Below are 17,625 nucleotides of genomic sequence, written 5' to 3'. Positions count from 1 at the left end.
AAAGGCAATGATACAACCATAGCAGTGACATTATCTCACATCAAGAACCTGTTGTTCACAGATCAATCACAGGTATCTCCACCATGTAGGCGATTTGGGTTTGCTATTTCTGATATCAGTTCCTTTGCATCAAATAGATAGGAAGGTCTTGTTTTGTATGCTCTTGTTCGCTACCTGAGATTCCCAAGTAAGCAGGTGGTGGTATTGCCACTGGCAGTCTCTTCCTCCCACCCAACAGCTGAATACAGAGAGAGAAGCAAGGTTTCTGGAATAAAATGTAGACAGCCAAAGTATATTACAGATGGTTGGAGCAATTGCAGAGGATAAGGGGTGGAAAACAGAAACAAAATGGAGATTTTGGTTTTATGTTTTGCCATCTTTCTTCAATAGCTCTATACTCAGCAATGACCTCAAGGCAAAGTAACCAAGAAAAAATATTTCTTTGAAAGAAATCCACAAAGGCACATGCAAAATAGTTTGGAATTGTCCTAACTACACTTTGATTTCTGAACATTTTTAAGGACACCTAAGGAAATTATGTAATTCTCATGATTGTGAGAATATAGACCAGGAAATACTACAAAAGCTCTACCTACTCGAGCAGCTAGCTTTACGGCAGCCAACAATCTTTGTAATTTGTGGCAAGCTATAGTCATACACAGCACAGCAACACTAGGTCTGGGGGATTATTACGGAGTAGGTCATTTAATTTTGAACTGTTCACAGATGCTTTCTGTACTCGAGCATGTTTTGCTATTTTCCTTCAAAGGGGGGAAATGTTTTGTCCTGTGGAGATATCCCATAGTTTGCAAACTGCATTATTCACAGAGTCATCTTCTCTGTGGTGGACAGACACTGTAGGACACCATACAGTAGAAAAATAACTATAATTCTACCACTTTGCTGCTTAAACCCAATCTGCATGTATGAGCAGCACAAGACCTAAAGCAAATCAAACAATAATATTGCATAATCGTAAAACAGGCCAGAATACAGCCTAGAAACAGGATTCCAATTGGTTTATTTTTCATAGTTGGTCCAAAACTCCAGAATTCAATGAAGCAGGATTTCTTTTTAAGTTTATATCAGGTTAACAACCATTAATGGGTTACTAAAGAAAGTTAGTTGTGACCAAGCATAATTGAATTCAATGAGACAAGTAGTATATTGCACTGACAGCTCAATCCCATGCATGTCTATTCAGAAGCAAGTCTCCTGGGAGTTCATTGGGACTTACTCCCACATTAGGATATACAGGACTGCGGCCTAACTTAAATTAAGACCAACTTTCTTTGGATACAACCCTACATGTGTCAAATGTAGTGCGCAGTTCAGGCAATATACTGAATGGATTTATAGATTTAAAAGAAAGGGAAAAATTACTATTAATAAGGCAAAGGATCTAGTTGTTTAAGTTTTTGGCAGTTTTTAATGAGTGGTTACATCTGTAGCTGGAAGGCATTATTAAATGTGATGGCATCTATTACCATGACTACAGAAAATTTCAAAAATAAGGGAATATATTAACAAGTTGGTTTGTTTTTCAGTATGAAGAACTGCCATTAACTGTGGTAAACAAGCCTTTAGTTATTAACACTGAAACTGCAATATCTAGTGATGGAGTTGGAGTAGGGAAATGAAAACTAATCAATATTTTATCTGTTTGTAAAACTGCTTGTGCACTGCAACAAAAGAAAATAGTAATTTGGAACCCAGAATTAGATTAACTTGTTACAGTCTGTCTCCTACAGCAATGCTTTGCAAGGGCGATGGACTATAAGGCTTCATCCAACATTATGATTCTTATAAGTTGCTGAACAGTATACCTAGACTGCACATGAAACTAGAATATTCTAGTCCACTTCAATCAGAGCCCTGCATACAAGGAAACTGAATTTCTCTATCTGCAGCGACCTCTAGTGATGAGGAAAATAAAGTACAGATACAAATTTTGCAGTTAGAAGCTATGATATTTTCTTAATGAAAAACACACACACACACACACAAAATGGCTTTCTTTAGGGGTTATTTGCTCTTCCACAGCTTCTAGGCAGTGAAAATAAAAGTACAAAGAGGAATTTAAGAATTTAAAGAAAATAGTCACATCTGACAAGAAATTCTTTACAGCTGTTGGGGCTGATCCATAGGTCTATTAGGACTAAACAGACAGGACAGGAAGCTGGACTATATGGGCCTTTGGCCTGATCCAGCAAGGCTCTTCTTATGACAGGAGGAAAAAGAAGAGTAAACTGGTAGATGTAAACAATGGCTTCTAAGGCTGCAATCCTATGCACAAGCCTCCTTGGATATAATGGTACCAACAGGATTGTGCTATTAGTCCAGCAAAGTGAATGGTGTAAAACACCATGTTTGTCCACCGCCGTACCACTGTGCATGGTCCACATATTAGAAGTACCACCAGAAGTAAATGGTGATTATTTTACTTTCATAAAGGGAAGCAAGATGCAATGCAACCAACACTGGTAAGAGGTTCAGGGTAGATGGGAAGACATTTTCAAGCACGTGAAAAGTGCATGCTGGAGCTCTGCTTGCCATGCCAAGCCTCCTACCACTGCTTGTCGTGTACCACTGCTAGTCTCACTGCCAGACAGCAGGGGTCTGGAAGTCCCATAAGTGCCATCAAACACCACCTCAAGTGGTGGTGACTACGTCATACTGCTGCAGATGGCAGAACCATGTTGCTAGTGTTGAAGTCAAAGGGGATAATTCAGAATTACTCTGTATTCTCTCAGAAAAGGTTTAGGAACCTGATGCAATGTCTAATGCCGTTTCCCAATGCCTCTTCAAACACACAAATCCAATTAGGTGGGTAAGGAGTTGGAGCATCTCTCATTTTGTGAGCACACTAAACCCCCTGGTGCAAATAAAAGGAACTGCTAGAGAAGGGATATTACTGTTCTCCCCCTACCCCCACCACTATCTAGGTACACTCCACACAGGTGTATGTGCAGCTCTACCTCTTTCTTCTAGTAAAGTGATCATCAACTCAGGAAGTAATTAAAGTAAGGAAATTTAAAGTAATAAAGGATGCCTGAAAGTAAGTTCAGATTTTCATTCAGAAATGAACTTCTTAAAGAATATTTCTTTCATAATTCTTTGAAATTGAAAACACATTTAAAAAACAGCAGCAGAAAAGTTACACCTTTACAGAATGTTACCAAAGCAAAACACTACATGTGCCCCAGAAGCAGGCAGAACTGCTCTCTTTCTTGATTCCACATCTATAGATAGCATCAGTGGGGATTGCAGAATAGCAAAACAGCACATCATAAATAACAGATCAATTAGAAGAAAAATGGTCTGACTGGGTGAGTAAAGATTGCATCAGGAATTATGGACTTTTGCAGCACTTTGAAGTTCTGTCCGGTGCCATCTATCTCCAAACACCCAACAAATTACAACCTTTGGTATTAGCTTAAAAAGCATGGTGTATCATCAGTTTGGTCTTATAGGCACTTGAAAACTGACTAGCATGTGCTGACATTTAACTTTACCTAAAGTTGACAGATTAATAGTAAATTAAATCCCAAATTATATACAATTAGATGACGTTTTGAGACTTAATTTACAAATTCCCAAACTATAACTTACATTTTCCATCCATGATATTTTCCTTTGGTGATTTCTTGACAATGCTTCGTTGATAGATCGAACTTAGCACTGAGCACTCCAAAATTCAAACAGAAACTACTTTACTCCTTAAATTCAAATGAAATTATTATTATTATTATTATTATTGACAGTATTTATATACCGCTTTTCAACTAAAAGTTCACAAAGCGGTTTACAGAGAAAAATCAAATAACTAAATGGCTCCCTGTCCCAAAAGGGCTCACAATCTAAAAAGATGCAAAAGAATACCAGCAGACAGCCACTAGAACAGACACTGCTGGGGTGAGATGGGCCACCCCATTTAATTTAATAGCTCCAAAATTCAAATAGAGACTACTGACTCCAAATACTGCTGAAACAGCAGATTTTGTACCTTATGGCCCCAGCCACCACCTAGGAGCTCCTAACTTTAGAACCAAATCAAGGAGGCTGGTTTATGAGCAAATGGCCTTCCAAATTGGCCACCGCACCCTCAACCGGGTGTGGAAAAACAAGGCAAAACACAAAAGCAGTCCACAACTAGCAAAAAGGCATCCCCCCTTGATCCTCCGGCGACTAATCGACCACAACTAGGATTCTATGGGGGAAAGGTCTATAAAAACCCTGGGCATTAGAACCGTGTGTCTCTGTCTCAGCATGCCTTGCTGTCTATAGAAAAATAACCTACTGGTAACTGTTTCAAGTCATGCCAATCCAGCTGCCATCCAAGAACCACTGAGCCAGCTAGCATGCAGGATCATTAACACCCCACTCACCCACTTTCATTTTTAGATTGCAAGTCTTTTGGGAACAGGAAGTCACTTATTTAGATAAGCAAAACATTTCTTAAACTTTTTCCTTGAAAAGTGGTATACTGTATAAATATTCATTCATCACCATATTTACAAATTATACATCCAGCTTCTCAATTATCAGGACCCTATTAATAAGCTTGCTTTTGTAAAATATCAATATTCTATATTTCAGATATACAACATTTAAAATGTTGCATTTTGCATTTATTACTGACACTGTTAGCTGCCTTGAATGCCACTGGGGAAACGTGGGGTACACATCTTAAAAAACATCTTGTACATAGGTACAGTTTTTTTTAAATAAATGTAGCGACATAAGTAAACTATACTAATGGCTATGCTTATTAGAATGGCCTGCAAAAGAAAAGACTGTCAGTATTTGGGACTTATTACATGTGCGCATACACACAGAAATGAAATACTGTGAAAAAGAAATGCTGGCCTTTAGCAGATTGCCCATTAACTGAGCTCAATATTAGTATGCAAACAGTGGTGGAATGTTCAGGTATTGGTTGCTGCCAACAACTTGGCAGACTTGAACTTAATTTATTATAATTCAAAAGAGAAGCCTCCACTGCTGTCAATGAGCTATGCTTGTTTATTACAACCTAGACACCAGGCTCTACTTTGGCTAGTTTTCAGACACTCTGGGATCAATTCGAAAGCAGTTCTGCCAGGTTAGAACATGAGCTGCTGCATCCATGGGGAGTTTAGAACTGGTGCAGCAGCAGTCACCTTGTTAGTTGAGCCACATGCACAGAGTGCCTTGCACCACATCCTTGTCCAACTCACTTTTGCAAGGGTTGAAGTGGCGAGGTGGCCTATATATGGACTGTGCTTGTGGGTAAGCATGCTGATAACTGCTTCACTGCAAATTCAGCCAGGTCCATGAGCAGCACAACTAACATTACAACATCAGAATGGCAGTTTGAATTTCCCCTTTGTTTCAGCAGAATGGTGTACTTATTCACGTCCTGAGAGGCGCCCAGCCTTTCAGAGATGGAACAGATTGGCAGAATGCTACAATCCTCTGCCTAGCATTAAACTGTTGACCTAATGACAACAAATCCTTCTGTAAGCATTGGGCATATTTGGAGGAAGGATGCATTTCAACTGAGAGGTAGCTGGACAAAAGTATGGAGAAGGGAATGAAGAAGGCTTTAAGCTTTAAATCCCTGCTTTATATTCCATCTTGTTGGCATTGTCATCATAGTTCCTTGCTAATATTGTAGAGGAACAAAGGAAAGTAGCATGCTGGTGGGAGGACAAAAGTTCTGCATGCTTGCTTGTAAGGTGAAGACAGGAGGGTAGGGAGCCAGGACACAGATGACTAAGCATACTAAATCAGCATAGGATAGAGGATAAGAAGAGGAAATTAGATAAACTAGTACTCACACCCCAACAAAAAGGACGGGGAAGGTAACCAACATAGTGAGAAAAGAGATTAGGAGAGGGGAAAATCAAACACTGAAACCATCATTTCAAACAAACTCCAATTCAGGAAGTTCAGTGTGGCAGTGTAAGCAGGACAATCAGACCTGCTTAATCTCATTTAAGTGAGATTTTAATATGGCTGTACAGGACAAATTTGGTAGCACACATGCACCACAATGAAGGCACTAAAATAAAAAAGATTAAACTGAACAATAAAAGGCAAAGAGAAACAGTGATGTGGACTATGAAAGATTAAAAACAAGACAAGTGTGATGAAAAAATGCTCCTAGATACTGAAAATAATCATCCTTTGCTCTAAAAGACCTGGATTTTCTCTCAAACAATTCCATGCATTTTGACTGCTTGACGTTTTATTGATTTTGTTTTTGATATTATGTTCATGTATCTTGCAAATGAGATTTTCTTTTTCTTTTTTTTAAGAATCATTGTCATTGAAAGTAAAAACATAAATGTCATTTCCAATTCTCTTAAATAAATCCAGTCTTTTCTTTCTCTTTATTGCCTTTTTGTGCCTGGTGACTTCTTGCACTTAGCCAACCCATGATACTACACGCTACTGGATGGCCAACTTTCTGTAATTATTGGAATTGTTTTTGGTTCTGCTGCAGGGGCATACACAGGCATACTCAGGTCTGGTTCAAATGTCTGAGGTGGTAGGAGCGGACTGAGGATGTTTAAAATAATAAGATTTCTTATTTTAAATAAAAAATGAAGGACTCCACAATGGTCCAGAGCAGAAGAAGAGGTTAAATAAATAACTCTAACCACATTTCTTCACAAGATAGTACAAACAGCAGTAGTAGTCTGGGTCTTGCAAGAATATGCTTAGGATATCCACCCCAATCTCAGCACTAAGTAAGGAGATTAAGTGATAGAAGAACTTCCAGTGTTTCAGGACATAAAGATTCAGGACACTCTGTTCTGTATTTGCTAACTGGAATAGGAGGAAGTACCAAAAAACCAAGTTGTCTTCAGTCAGATTATAGCCCAATAATTTTGAATTCTTCAACATATTGGCAAACGTCTGAGAAATACAAAACAAAGTTTATGCTCAAAATAATCTACCGTAGGTTTGTCACTTCCATTTGAACCAAAGCATTTTTAATGAACCATTACACAAATGTTAATTATAGACAGGCTACCTCATTGTCACTGTGAAGTAGTTATTACCTGAGAAACTAATTTAGAACACCCTACTGTTAACAGACAGCCAAGAGAGAATTCTGTGCAAGACAGCATTCAGTCTTAGGAGCAATTTCTTATGTGTTATGCAGATTTCACTCAGCATATAATATAAATGGCTACTGCTACCCAATAAATACACTTATGATCTGCAAATTCTCCTCTTATTTAAAAATAATAATATTTGCTGCAGCTGATATGTCAGACGTAACCATCACATATGTGGCTAGGTGAATCCACTCAGTGACACATTTAAACGGTTTAAGGAAAAGCTTTAGATTCACAGCTGCTGACATCTCAAAATGTGAAAAATGAAGGTGCTACCCACTTTGGCAACCCTAAAATATAATCGTTTTGTGTATGTGCAGTCTCCTGATTTTAGAAATGGGCTATGTCAGAATGCCAATGCAGGGAGGGCACCAGGATGCAGGTCTCTTGTTATCTGGTGTGCTCCCTGGGGCATTAGGTGGGCCGCTGTGAGATACAGGAAGCTGGACTAGATGGACCTATGGCCTGATCCAGTGGGGCTGGTCTTATGTAAGGGAACTTTTATTAAAGCTGAGAAGTTTGAATAGGACACCTGAAAACACGGGAGACTTTTTTTTTTATGCACACTTCATGGTGGGTGGATTTGGCATTGACAAAGTTGGTGACATTTGGAAAGGCAGCACACAGCAGATGGGGTCAACACAGTAAACATCTTACTTGGATTTCAAAGCTAAGCAGCTTTTCACACCATTCTAAAAGCAAGCACACAAATTATGGCAGAACTATGTCTGACTAGGAAGATAAACTCGAAGATAGATCTAAAACTTAACCATCAAGGTCAATGTGAACTGTAATTTCGCTGAATAATTCCAAAATGAACTACAGAAGAACACAGCCAGAGGTCACACCCATTTTTTATCCTGATTCTGGTCACTGATGTTTAGAGCAAGTATTGAAGAGAGCTGGATGATTTTGAGGCAATGGGGGGGGGGAGCCAATTTCTAGCATCAGGTAACTGGAAAGTGATTTTTCCTTCAAAGTTAACCAGCAGTTCAAGTTATACTCAAACTGAGATGATCCACCTGAATTATTCCTGCAGTATCCAAGGCAGTAGCATAGCTAGGGGCAGAGCAGGGACATATATTGGCCCAGGCATATGGCTTGGGGATGGTGTCTAAGAGATCTCCAAACGGCATTCCTGGTTTTCGGTGAAATACCTTTCAGAGGACCGGGGAGGCCACACACAGCCTCAGAAGGTCTCAGAAAGGTACTTCTGGTTTTTGGTGGAAATCGAAGGGCCTTTTGGAAGCCTCTAAGAGGCCTTCAAAGGCCTGCAGGCTAAAGCAGGCAGCAGTAGCAGCTCGCCCTTGGCCAAGGCTATTTGCAGGTAAGGGGGGGGAATTCCCAAGCATGCCAGTGGCTTCCTTGGGCAGAGGAGGGAGGAGGCTGCTAGGGGGGCATCACAGTTGCTCTTTGATTGTGGAGGGAACACGTGCATGAGGCAACCGTGCTGCTGCCTTGTGAATGGTGTGAACAAAGGATTAGTGGTCTACTCTTTATCTGCCTAAACAATTTCCCAATTGCTGACTTCCTGTCTCTTCAGTAACATTTTTCTGGGTGGCTTAGGAATCAAGACTTTGGAAAGCCTGACATTGTAGGTTGGTTAAAAGAGTCAATTCTTAGTTTGTGCGAGGGTATAACTCTCCATTCACATGAATATTAAAACATATCCAATCTGGCACGCCGGTGTTGCTCTCTCCAGGACATGCAATTATTAATCTCTTGTGCAAAAGCAGTAATATGAGAATTGGCTATCAAAAGATCTCCCATGCAAGATCTTTATGTGTCTTTGAGACTTCCCAAGTTCTGCAGGATAGAAAAATTCAAGGTTAGAAAATTCAAGGCCCCTCAGCCAACTCTCCTATTACACAACAAGCAAGTAAGTGCTCTCAAATTGGTTTTAGCTAACTCACATTGCTCACTGAATCAGCTGGCAGCAACAGCAATTATGGGTTCCTGAAACAACAGCCTGTGTAATGTTCTTGCGTTACACTTATTTCCATATTTAAAAAATATTAGCCTGCAAGTCTGAAAAAAATAAAAAATCCAACACAATGCCTTGCTGTTAAAAAGGAGTGAGAAAGGTTAATAAAAATTGTATCTTAGCACACAGTTGTAGAAATTCTTCTATTGATCATTCTATGAGAATAAAGGCCTGATCCTGAACTTGGCACACAGACTCATCACTGGTGCACATTCTTGCAAACGTGCCTTACACATTTGTGAGCCTTACCACAGGCCCAGCGCCAAAGCTGGGCCTGCGGACCGCTGCTGGGACTCCATGCGCAACCTGGGCAACTGAGAGGTAAGACAGGACAGGGGGCGGACGCATTCCAGGGCAGGTGGAGGGAGTGGGCTGGAACCAGAGGACCTCATCTCCACCAAATCCACAGCCCAACATGGGACTCATTGATTCTGCGCTGGCTAAAGAGCCGCTACAAAATTGAGTAGCCTCATCGTGGGGCTAGTTCCCTTACCCATGGGAAGGGGATGAAAGTTCTCTTCCCCTGAGGAGCCAGCAGTGGCTTCCTGGCATGCTCAGGTTCCCACGGTAGCCATTTTGGCACCATGGCAGACCCATGCGCCAGGAAGCTCAGGATTGGGCTGTCAATCAGAAAAATAACCCTCCATTCACCCAAACAATGCTTTCTGGACTCCCCCATAACAGAAATATTAATGACTCACATAAATGAAGATTTCATTTTTTTGAGTTGGAAATGCATTTGAAATAAAAGTTTTAGACAATAATGGGGTTTTTGAACATGCTCATCTGATGATGAGAATGGATGAATAAATTCATATTGTTTCTATCTATTATTATGTAGGATTTGCTACTCTTCTTTTTTAAAACAAATATTTAAGGTGTTGACCTCTTGAAGTTGGACTTCTTGCATTTCAAGCCAGGTGAAAGCCACTTCAAACAGTTTAAGGGTATACATTATCAGAAGCAGCTATGTGTGCCTGTTTCACCCAGCCAGAAAAGCATGAAGCAGATCTCAGGAGGAGCAGGTTGCGCTTCTCAAGATGGTTAAACCCTGGAGAACAAACTGATCGGAAGAGAATGCTGAATAGTAACTGCAAGCACAAGGGAAGCCAGCTGTTTTATGTTGTAGAAGCAGTATATTTTATAGCACACAGTTAAAGTTTGTTTCTTCCCAAGACGCAGAGTTTTAGGATGCAGTAGTAAAGTAGAACAGATAAATTAGTTGATGTTTCCATTTCCCCTAAAGCAAGAATCTTGTACAGATGCCAGTTAAAATGTGAAACATACGCTAGTTCCATATGACTGGCACATCAAAATAGGAGAGAGGGGGAAAAAATCAAACAAGAGAAGCAGATAAAAAAGGGAGTGATTATTTTTAGTAAGACCATATTACCACTGCAAACCCCCTACAATGTGAAAATGCACCATAATTCTGAAAAATATGAATATTTTAATTCTTAATTGACTTTCTGGACAGACAGACATAAAACAACCCAGTTCATTCTCTGATACCATCTGCGAGTCAGTTTTAGCTTAACGTAGCATTCCAGACTGTGTGCATTTTGCTTTGAAGCATGAAGCCATTATGTTATTGGCAAGACAGGTAGCACCACACCAGTCTGTTTTTAAAATTAAGCTCTTTATCAGCCTCCCACCATGGTCACTGGGCTGTCCCAGCACCATTATCAGCTGCTCTCAGCTATTAAGTCACTCACTGGCAGAAGCAGCATTGCTGAAAGGGTGGCGCTTGAAGAGCCCAATTATCCTGCAGGCTACCTTAACACCACTTTCCTTAGCACCACTTCTGCTGCAGTGTCACTGCTGAAAGGGCAGCCTAGATGGGCTCTCCCCTTTCAGCAGCGCTGCTTCTGCCATGGCACTGAAAGGGAGAGATGAAAGGAGGTAAAGAATGGTGGAGGGGGGGAGAAGCAAACCAAGAAGGGGTGAGGCGCTAGATTACCCCAATTATCACATGGGCTAGCCTTTCAACAGTACTGCTTCTACTGAGGTGTCACTTTGCAGAGCATCTCTCAACTGCTGATCTGTGAAGCAATGTCTGCGTAATAATTGACTCTCCCGTATCTTGAAAATATGATCAAGATTTGCAAATTTTGCTTCTGCCATTTGCAGCTAATGAGTTCCTTAGTAAGAAAAAGTGCTTATTTCTGGCCATCACCTGAAGCGAGTTTAAGACCCCTGGTTTAAAGAGAAAGGTGTGCAATACACAAGCCATGAAGGCTTTAATCATTCTTAAAATACGTGATCACTTGCTATCCTGACAACTGATAGGGCTCTCTTTTTTCTTTAATTCTTCTTTACATAACAAAGAAACTAATAACAATATTAAGCATTTAACTTACTCGCTCCTAGAAATGATATTTTAAACCCGTTTTTAATTACTTTGAGTTTTTTTCTGAAGTCATATCACTAAACAATAAGATTTCTGCACCATGCCTCCTTGCAAGGTCACAACGTACTAAGTGCACGCGAAGTCTGCAGAATCAACTTTAGAAAACCCATTTGAACATTCCTATAAAAAGTGACTCTTACTTTTAGAATATTCTGAGTTTCATTCCACTTGTTGGTCCACTCTTTGGTAAGCTCTTGAACCTACAAAAAGAAAACAAAAACACTATTCATTCCACAGATAAAATAACAAATTCTAAATGGAATCCTGCCTTTTCTCCCAGGGTAGCATATGAGGGGCTCCAATTTTTTAATGTTTACACTGCATCCCAGCTTTTCCACATGAAAATTCCTGCACTTCCGATTTTGTACTAATTATTTTTAGAGAATAAGTATTAAAGAAATAGTGCAATCAATTAAAAAGGGGAAAGGCTCTCTTTTTTAGACAGACATTGGGAGTAAAAACTTCAGCTTATTAATCATTGCATTCATGAGAAGCTCACTATAATAGTTAGCATTTGCAGTAACCCTGAACCCTAAATGGAAAAAAATTAAGAATTTGTCTTAAGTCCTCTACGTTCATACAAGAAATTCATCCTTTTAAACAGAAGCATATCACAAGCAGGAAACGTAAGGGAGTGTTCTTGAAATATTAGCACTACACTACATTAAATGCAAATGTGTACTGTAACCTTAGTTCAAAAGTCCTTTTTCAGTCTGAAAAGCCACTTCTGGAGAGGACAACTGACAGTATTTTTCTTTCACCATTTCTCCACTCCAAATTGCTCCCTTTGTAATAGCTTTTCCTGCTTCAGGGTTCCAAATGCACATTGTGAGGCCCTTGATTAATCATTTTGTAAACTGTGAAGTGTTTTTGTTTAAAACTAGAAGTATTCAATTATCAGCTTTCTAAACCTTTCAGTTTGTTCAGTCCCAGCAATCTTGGCTTTTTAAAAATTAAGTCTTTGGCTTAATGAGAAAGAAAATCTCATTTCTGTAGTGTAGTTTGAGCACAGGAGTGTCAGTAATTTGATGGGATTGGAATGGGATTCCACCCAACATAAACACTCACTTTTGGGTACAAATAATTATGAAAGCATCAGAACCACATCTCCTCCTCCTGACAAACACGGAGTCCCATTTCACTTAATGTCATATTATAAATGACTCTTCAAACCAGTCACAGATAAATCCCATTGAAAACATCAAGATTTATGCACATGCAACTGCACAGGACTGCCACCATTAGATACACAAATGATGCTTAACTTATCTGATTGAGGAAAGAAAAAGGTATTTGTCTGAATACAGCTTAAAAACCCAGCAGTTTACAAGGATTCCTAAAAGTGAATTGCAAAATCGTCAAAAGACAAAGTTGTACTTTCGAGTTTGTTTTTTAAAGTTGCAAAACTTACTCTTGCTTCATTCTGCTGAAGTTTTTCTTCCATACTTAAAGCTGTTGGAGAATCCAGAAGTGCAATCTATGTGAAGCAGATAAAAACTATTAGGTAGCAAATATATTACCCAATTCTGCATTTTTAGGCCACTATCCTGAAACTAGGTTTGTAACTAAATTCTAGTTGTTTCCATGCAAGCCATTGTTAAATGATCCACCAATGCTGAATCTTCAACTGAGAAAACCCCCAACGGAATCTTAAAATAATGGAGGACAATTTGTTTTTCGGTGAAAAGCAGGGTCATGGACAGCAGTTTGTTCATACCTTCCAAACTGCATCTAAGAGTTTCCAGCTCTCTCTTCCTTTTGAAAATTTGGAACAAAATGGAGAAGCTTCTTAATTTTATTACACACACTCATTAATTCACATCATTATTCCTTGTAATACCAAACCTGGGTCATCCAGTGCCTAACAGTTTGGCAATGAAACAGGACCACTCAAAAATAATGTTGAGTTATTTGGATACTCAAGCAACTTCCTGGGCATGCAAAAAAAAAAGTACCTGGTCATCAATTACAAGAATGAGAAAAAAAATTAAAAACAGCTCAAGCACCTATGGAACAATCTAACAATTTCCTTGCACTAAACACTGGAAAGTGCAGTCCTTTTCTGTGAACATTAGTTTATAAAAGTGTCTACTTGTAATACATTCAGATTCATCCTTCGCACTTCACAATTAATGATACAAATAGTATGAAGACTTAACATGTGACACTGTAATACATTATCAGTTATCCAAAGGAAAATGGTATGGAAACTATCTGACCTAGGCTGCAAATCATTATAATATTAAAGGGAGCATCTCCTTCAGATAGAGAAACAGGTGGTGTTAGTCATGTAAAATACTTGAATCTCAAGTGCAAGCCAACCTGATTCCCTTGAGCAAGCAGAGTTTTCAGTCGAGCTATTTCAGCTCGAAGCTCACGAATTAGCTTGACATTCGGATCCTCATTAACGGTAGGCTTGTTGATTATGTTTTTAGCTCGGTTTGCATAGCGGAGGGTGCTCAAAGTTTCTCCATAATTGACATCAGCAGGTGAAATAGCTGAGGAAAGTAAATTCAGAAACAGGTTGTACAAATGCTATGTTTCATTTAAAAGTATTCAGAGCCCCACTGGGTAGAGAAAAGTGGTATATTTTACTGATATGATGAAAATATTTCTGGAAAAAATATTAATTTGGTTGCCATTTTCATGCATGACTTTAAAAGGCACCATTTCAAATATTTATAAGAAGAAAAGTGAGGGAGACTTCTAATTATATAATGCCATAATTTGGACACCACTTAAACCAAGGCAACTCCTAAAATGTCACAGATTTTTTTTCTGTATTGCTTTCAACAAGGATTCACTTTCTAGTGTCTCATTTAAGAACGCAACAGGCTGTCATCAAAAACACATCTTTGTGGAAGAATGTTAACAGGGCATGTCCTCTGCCTGTGGTTTGGGGTGGAACAGTGAGCAGTAGCCGATTCCATGGTCATCTTAAGAGTCAGGCCAGCCAGCCAGCCACATCATTCACTTGATTGGTCGTGCCAGCTCTGCAACATTGTTGACCCACCAGGAGGTACATAGGGCTGGGATGAATCTGCCTTTCTGTCTTTGGGCTATAAATTCAGAGCAATTGACACTGCCAGCCTTAGTCTGTCAAAAGGCTGTCTTCAATCTAACCTTTTTGCATGAGGCAAAGACTCTGTGTCGGGTATGCCACAATAATTCTTTAGAACAGTGTTGCTCAAACTGTGGGTTGGGATTAACGAGGTGGGTTGCGAGCCAATTTCAGGTGGGTCCCCATTCATTTCAAAATTTTAATATATTAGACTTGATGCTACCATAGGATGTGACTGCATTTGGGGAAATGTTACAGATCTGTACTTTTAACAAGCTACTATATATATTTTTTAACAATGATAGTAAATTGGACTTACTCCTGGGTAAGTGTGGGTAGAATTGCAGCCTAGGATTGTTAAAAATGTTTCTGCTTGATGATGTCACTTCCTGTCATGACATCACTTCCGATGAGTCCTGACAGATTCTCATTCTAAAAAGTGGGTCCTGGTGCTAAATATGTGAGAACCACTGTTTTAGAGAGAGGTCCACCCTGGAAATTGAGTTGGTTCTCAACTATACTGCCACAAATGAAAATGAATTACAGTGCAACCCCATGCATGCATTACTCAAAAGTAAGTCCCATTCAATAGGGCTTATTCCAAGGAAAGTACATACAGGACTGCAGTCTAGCAGGATCACCCCAAGTCAGTCTCTACACTTGCATCATTCATTCTAATATTTGAACTTAATAGGTTACTGCATCATTACAATTGCCTGATATGAATATTTAATTGTTCAATGTCATTGTTGAATTTTCCCCCTATTGTTTATTATCATGTTATGTTTGTTCACCATTTTGGGCTTCTTTCAGGAAGGAAAATTAGGATTCAAACAATGAATTAAACTCTCCCAAGTCTGATAAAACAGAAGCAGATGCTTGCTCTATAGCTCAAGTCCCTCCCCTCAGATGCCCAAGCGCTGAAAATGGTATATTAATGAAGTTGCCAACTGTTTCTTCACCCAAAACCATATATTGGCACTGCTGTCTTTGTTCTGCTCCCACAGCAGGTTATTGACAAAGCTTTGTTGTCAAGATACCACTGGTAAAAAAATAGTAGAAGTACTGCTTAGCAAATGCTTTGTATTGTCAATTAATTCATTTGTAGAAAACTTTTTAAAAAGTGGAAAGCAATGAAAATAAAGGCAAATTAAAAGCACTCACTTGCAATCATTATTGTTTTAGAGTTTCCACCTAGACTATCCTTCAAAAGCCACGTCAAAACAGAGTCTCTGTAAGGCACAAATACCTGCTTCTTCTTTGTAAGAGTGTTTGAGGCATCCTGAGATAAATCAGCTGTGAAAAATTAAAATAAGGTGGCAATGTTAATGTTAGAGAGGCCCAAAAAACTAGTAGGCGCTCAATAAACTATGCAAAAAAACCTATTTTTAATCATACCCCCACACAGAGATAAACATACCTAAGGCAGATATTACATTTCCCAGGGTCACTAGAGATTTGTTGATATTTCCCCCTTCTTTTAATCTAACGCCTGTAGCACCAGTGGCATCTGCTCTCTCACTTCCAGCTAGGTCTACCAGATGAATCTTGCTAACAGTCTCACATGGCATTTCGGCATCAAACTTGGCCTATGGAAAAAACAAGGAATTGGAGGGGGGGGGGAGGCAATGAAACTCAGTTGTTTCACTCTTGTTAAGTGGGGTTGAGACCCATTCATATACTTATAAATAAGAATATCTGAATACAACCAACTTCTACAACTTTCTTTTAAGTAATAGTTTTATTCCAAACATTTTAAGTTAATTTATGAGCAATTCCAAAAGTGTTTTTTCAACACACTCTTACAACAGAAAACTGGAGTAAAATATTGGTCAAATCCAATAAATACAGGATGTTCTTTCATAGATTAATTGTTCTAACTGCAACCCTTCAAAAACACAAATTTTCCATTTCCATTCAGAATTCCCATATACAAAGTTGTATTTCAATTCCTCAAGCTAAGGAAATGCCCCTTTGATTTTATTATTGATGTGTTGGCATCCTTCAGTCTTCAGCATATGGTATCATGCTCAGAATGTTGGTTTTGGAACAGCGTCTAGTGTGGCTGAAAAGGCCGATTCGGGAGTGACAATCCCTTCCACGCTGAGAGCTAAATTTTCATAATATTAAAATGCTGGCCTGTCTGTCACTGCAGTAATTAATCACTGCTGTAGTTGATCAATTCTATTTAGCCATATAATATACCAGCTACCACTCTTCTCTAGAAGGATGCAATCCTGCACAGTTCACAAGCAAAAGCTCTTTAGTTTCAGCTGATATACAAAGCCTAGCTTGTACCACAGAAACCAATACAATTGTATTAAACTATTTCCCCCACTGCAGCTAGAGATTAATCATTCTAAAGAAAAAAAGTAAACAGTCAACAATATTGTAGAGAAGTGATAGATGCAGACAGAAAAAAATAGCTCTTTTTCCTTTGGACCTCGGAAGTTACCTTGTCTCTCCCCTTCTCAGAAAAAGGTTTAACAGGACTGAGATTTGAAAACTGGCTTCAGTGCCAGGACTGAGCCCTGGGACACATAAATTGAGAGTACCTTTGAGAATGTGCAGAGTGTCTCTCATAAGAGTAATACCACATATCTTGAGAGCAGATAGATTGTTTTTTTGTTGTATATATTAAAAAGTGGATTATGTTTAAGAACAAACCACAAAAAAAAAATCACTCTGTCTTCACTGAATTCTTCTTTCTCTGCTCCCAGTGCTTAATGTCACTATTCAGCTTCAAAAAAAATAGTTCCAGTGCTGAAACATAACTGGAATTATTGGAGAAGAGAGACTCCCCACCCTCCCATCCCAACCCCCAAAATCATCACAATCAGCACATATACATCTTGGATGAGAAATAAAACCTATTAGGCCCAAATCCTAACCAACTTTCCAACACTGGCATAGCGGTGCCAATGTGACATGTGTTGCATCCTGCAGTTGTCTGGCACTCACGGAGGTCTCCTCAAAGTAAGGGAATGCTTGTTCCCTTACCTCAGAGCTTCATTGTCCTTATGTTGCTGCTGGAAAGTGGGTTAGGATTGTGCCCTTA

At 39.2% G+C, this 17,625-nt stretch overlaps 1 protein-coding gene across 2 annotated transcripts in view; it reads right to left on the bottom strand.

Moving 5' to 3' along the window:
* Positions 1–17,625, bottom strand: part of KIF16B (kinesin family member 16B) — a 134,487-nt gene that overhangs the window by 95,719 nt on the left and 21,143 nt on the right. For both annotated transcript variants that reach the window (XM_066609447.1, XM_066609493.1), the window contains exons 8-12: positions 15,988–16,156; positions 15,732–15,863; positions 13,829–14,004; positions 12,918–12,983; positions 11,647–11,706 (exon numbers count right to left, since the gene is read on the bottom strand). In XM_066609447.1, the coding sequence (XP_066465544.1) occupies positions 11,647–11,706; positions 12,918–12,983; positions 13,829–14,004; positions 15,732–15,863; positions 15,988–16,156 (603 nt within the window). The remainder of the gene's footprint in view (positions 1–11,646; positions 11,707–12,917; positions 12,984–13,828; positions 14,005–15,731; positions 15,864–15,987; positions 16,157–17,625) is intronic.

This window comes from Tiliqua scincoides, chromosome 1, assembly GCF_035046505.1.
Source record: "Tiliqua scincoides isolate rTilSci1 chromosome 1, rTilSci1.hap2, whole genome shotgun sequence".
Lineage (NCBI taxonomy): Eukaryota > Metazoa > Chordata > Lepidosauria > Squamata > Scincidae > Tiliqua > Tiliqua scincoides.
Note: the sequence above shows the minus strand (reverse complement) of the source record. Positions and strands in the feature narration are given on the sequence as shown.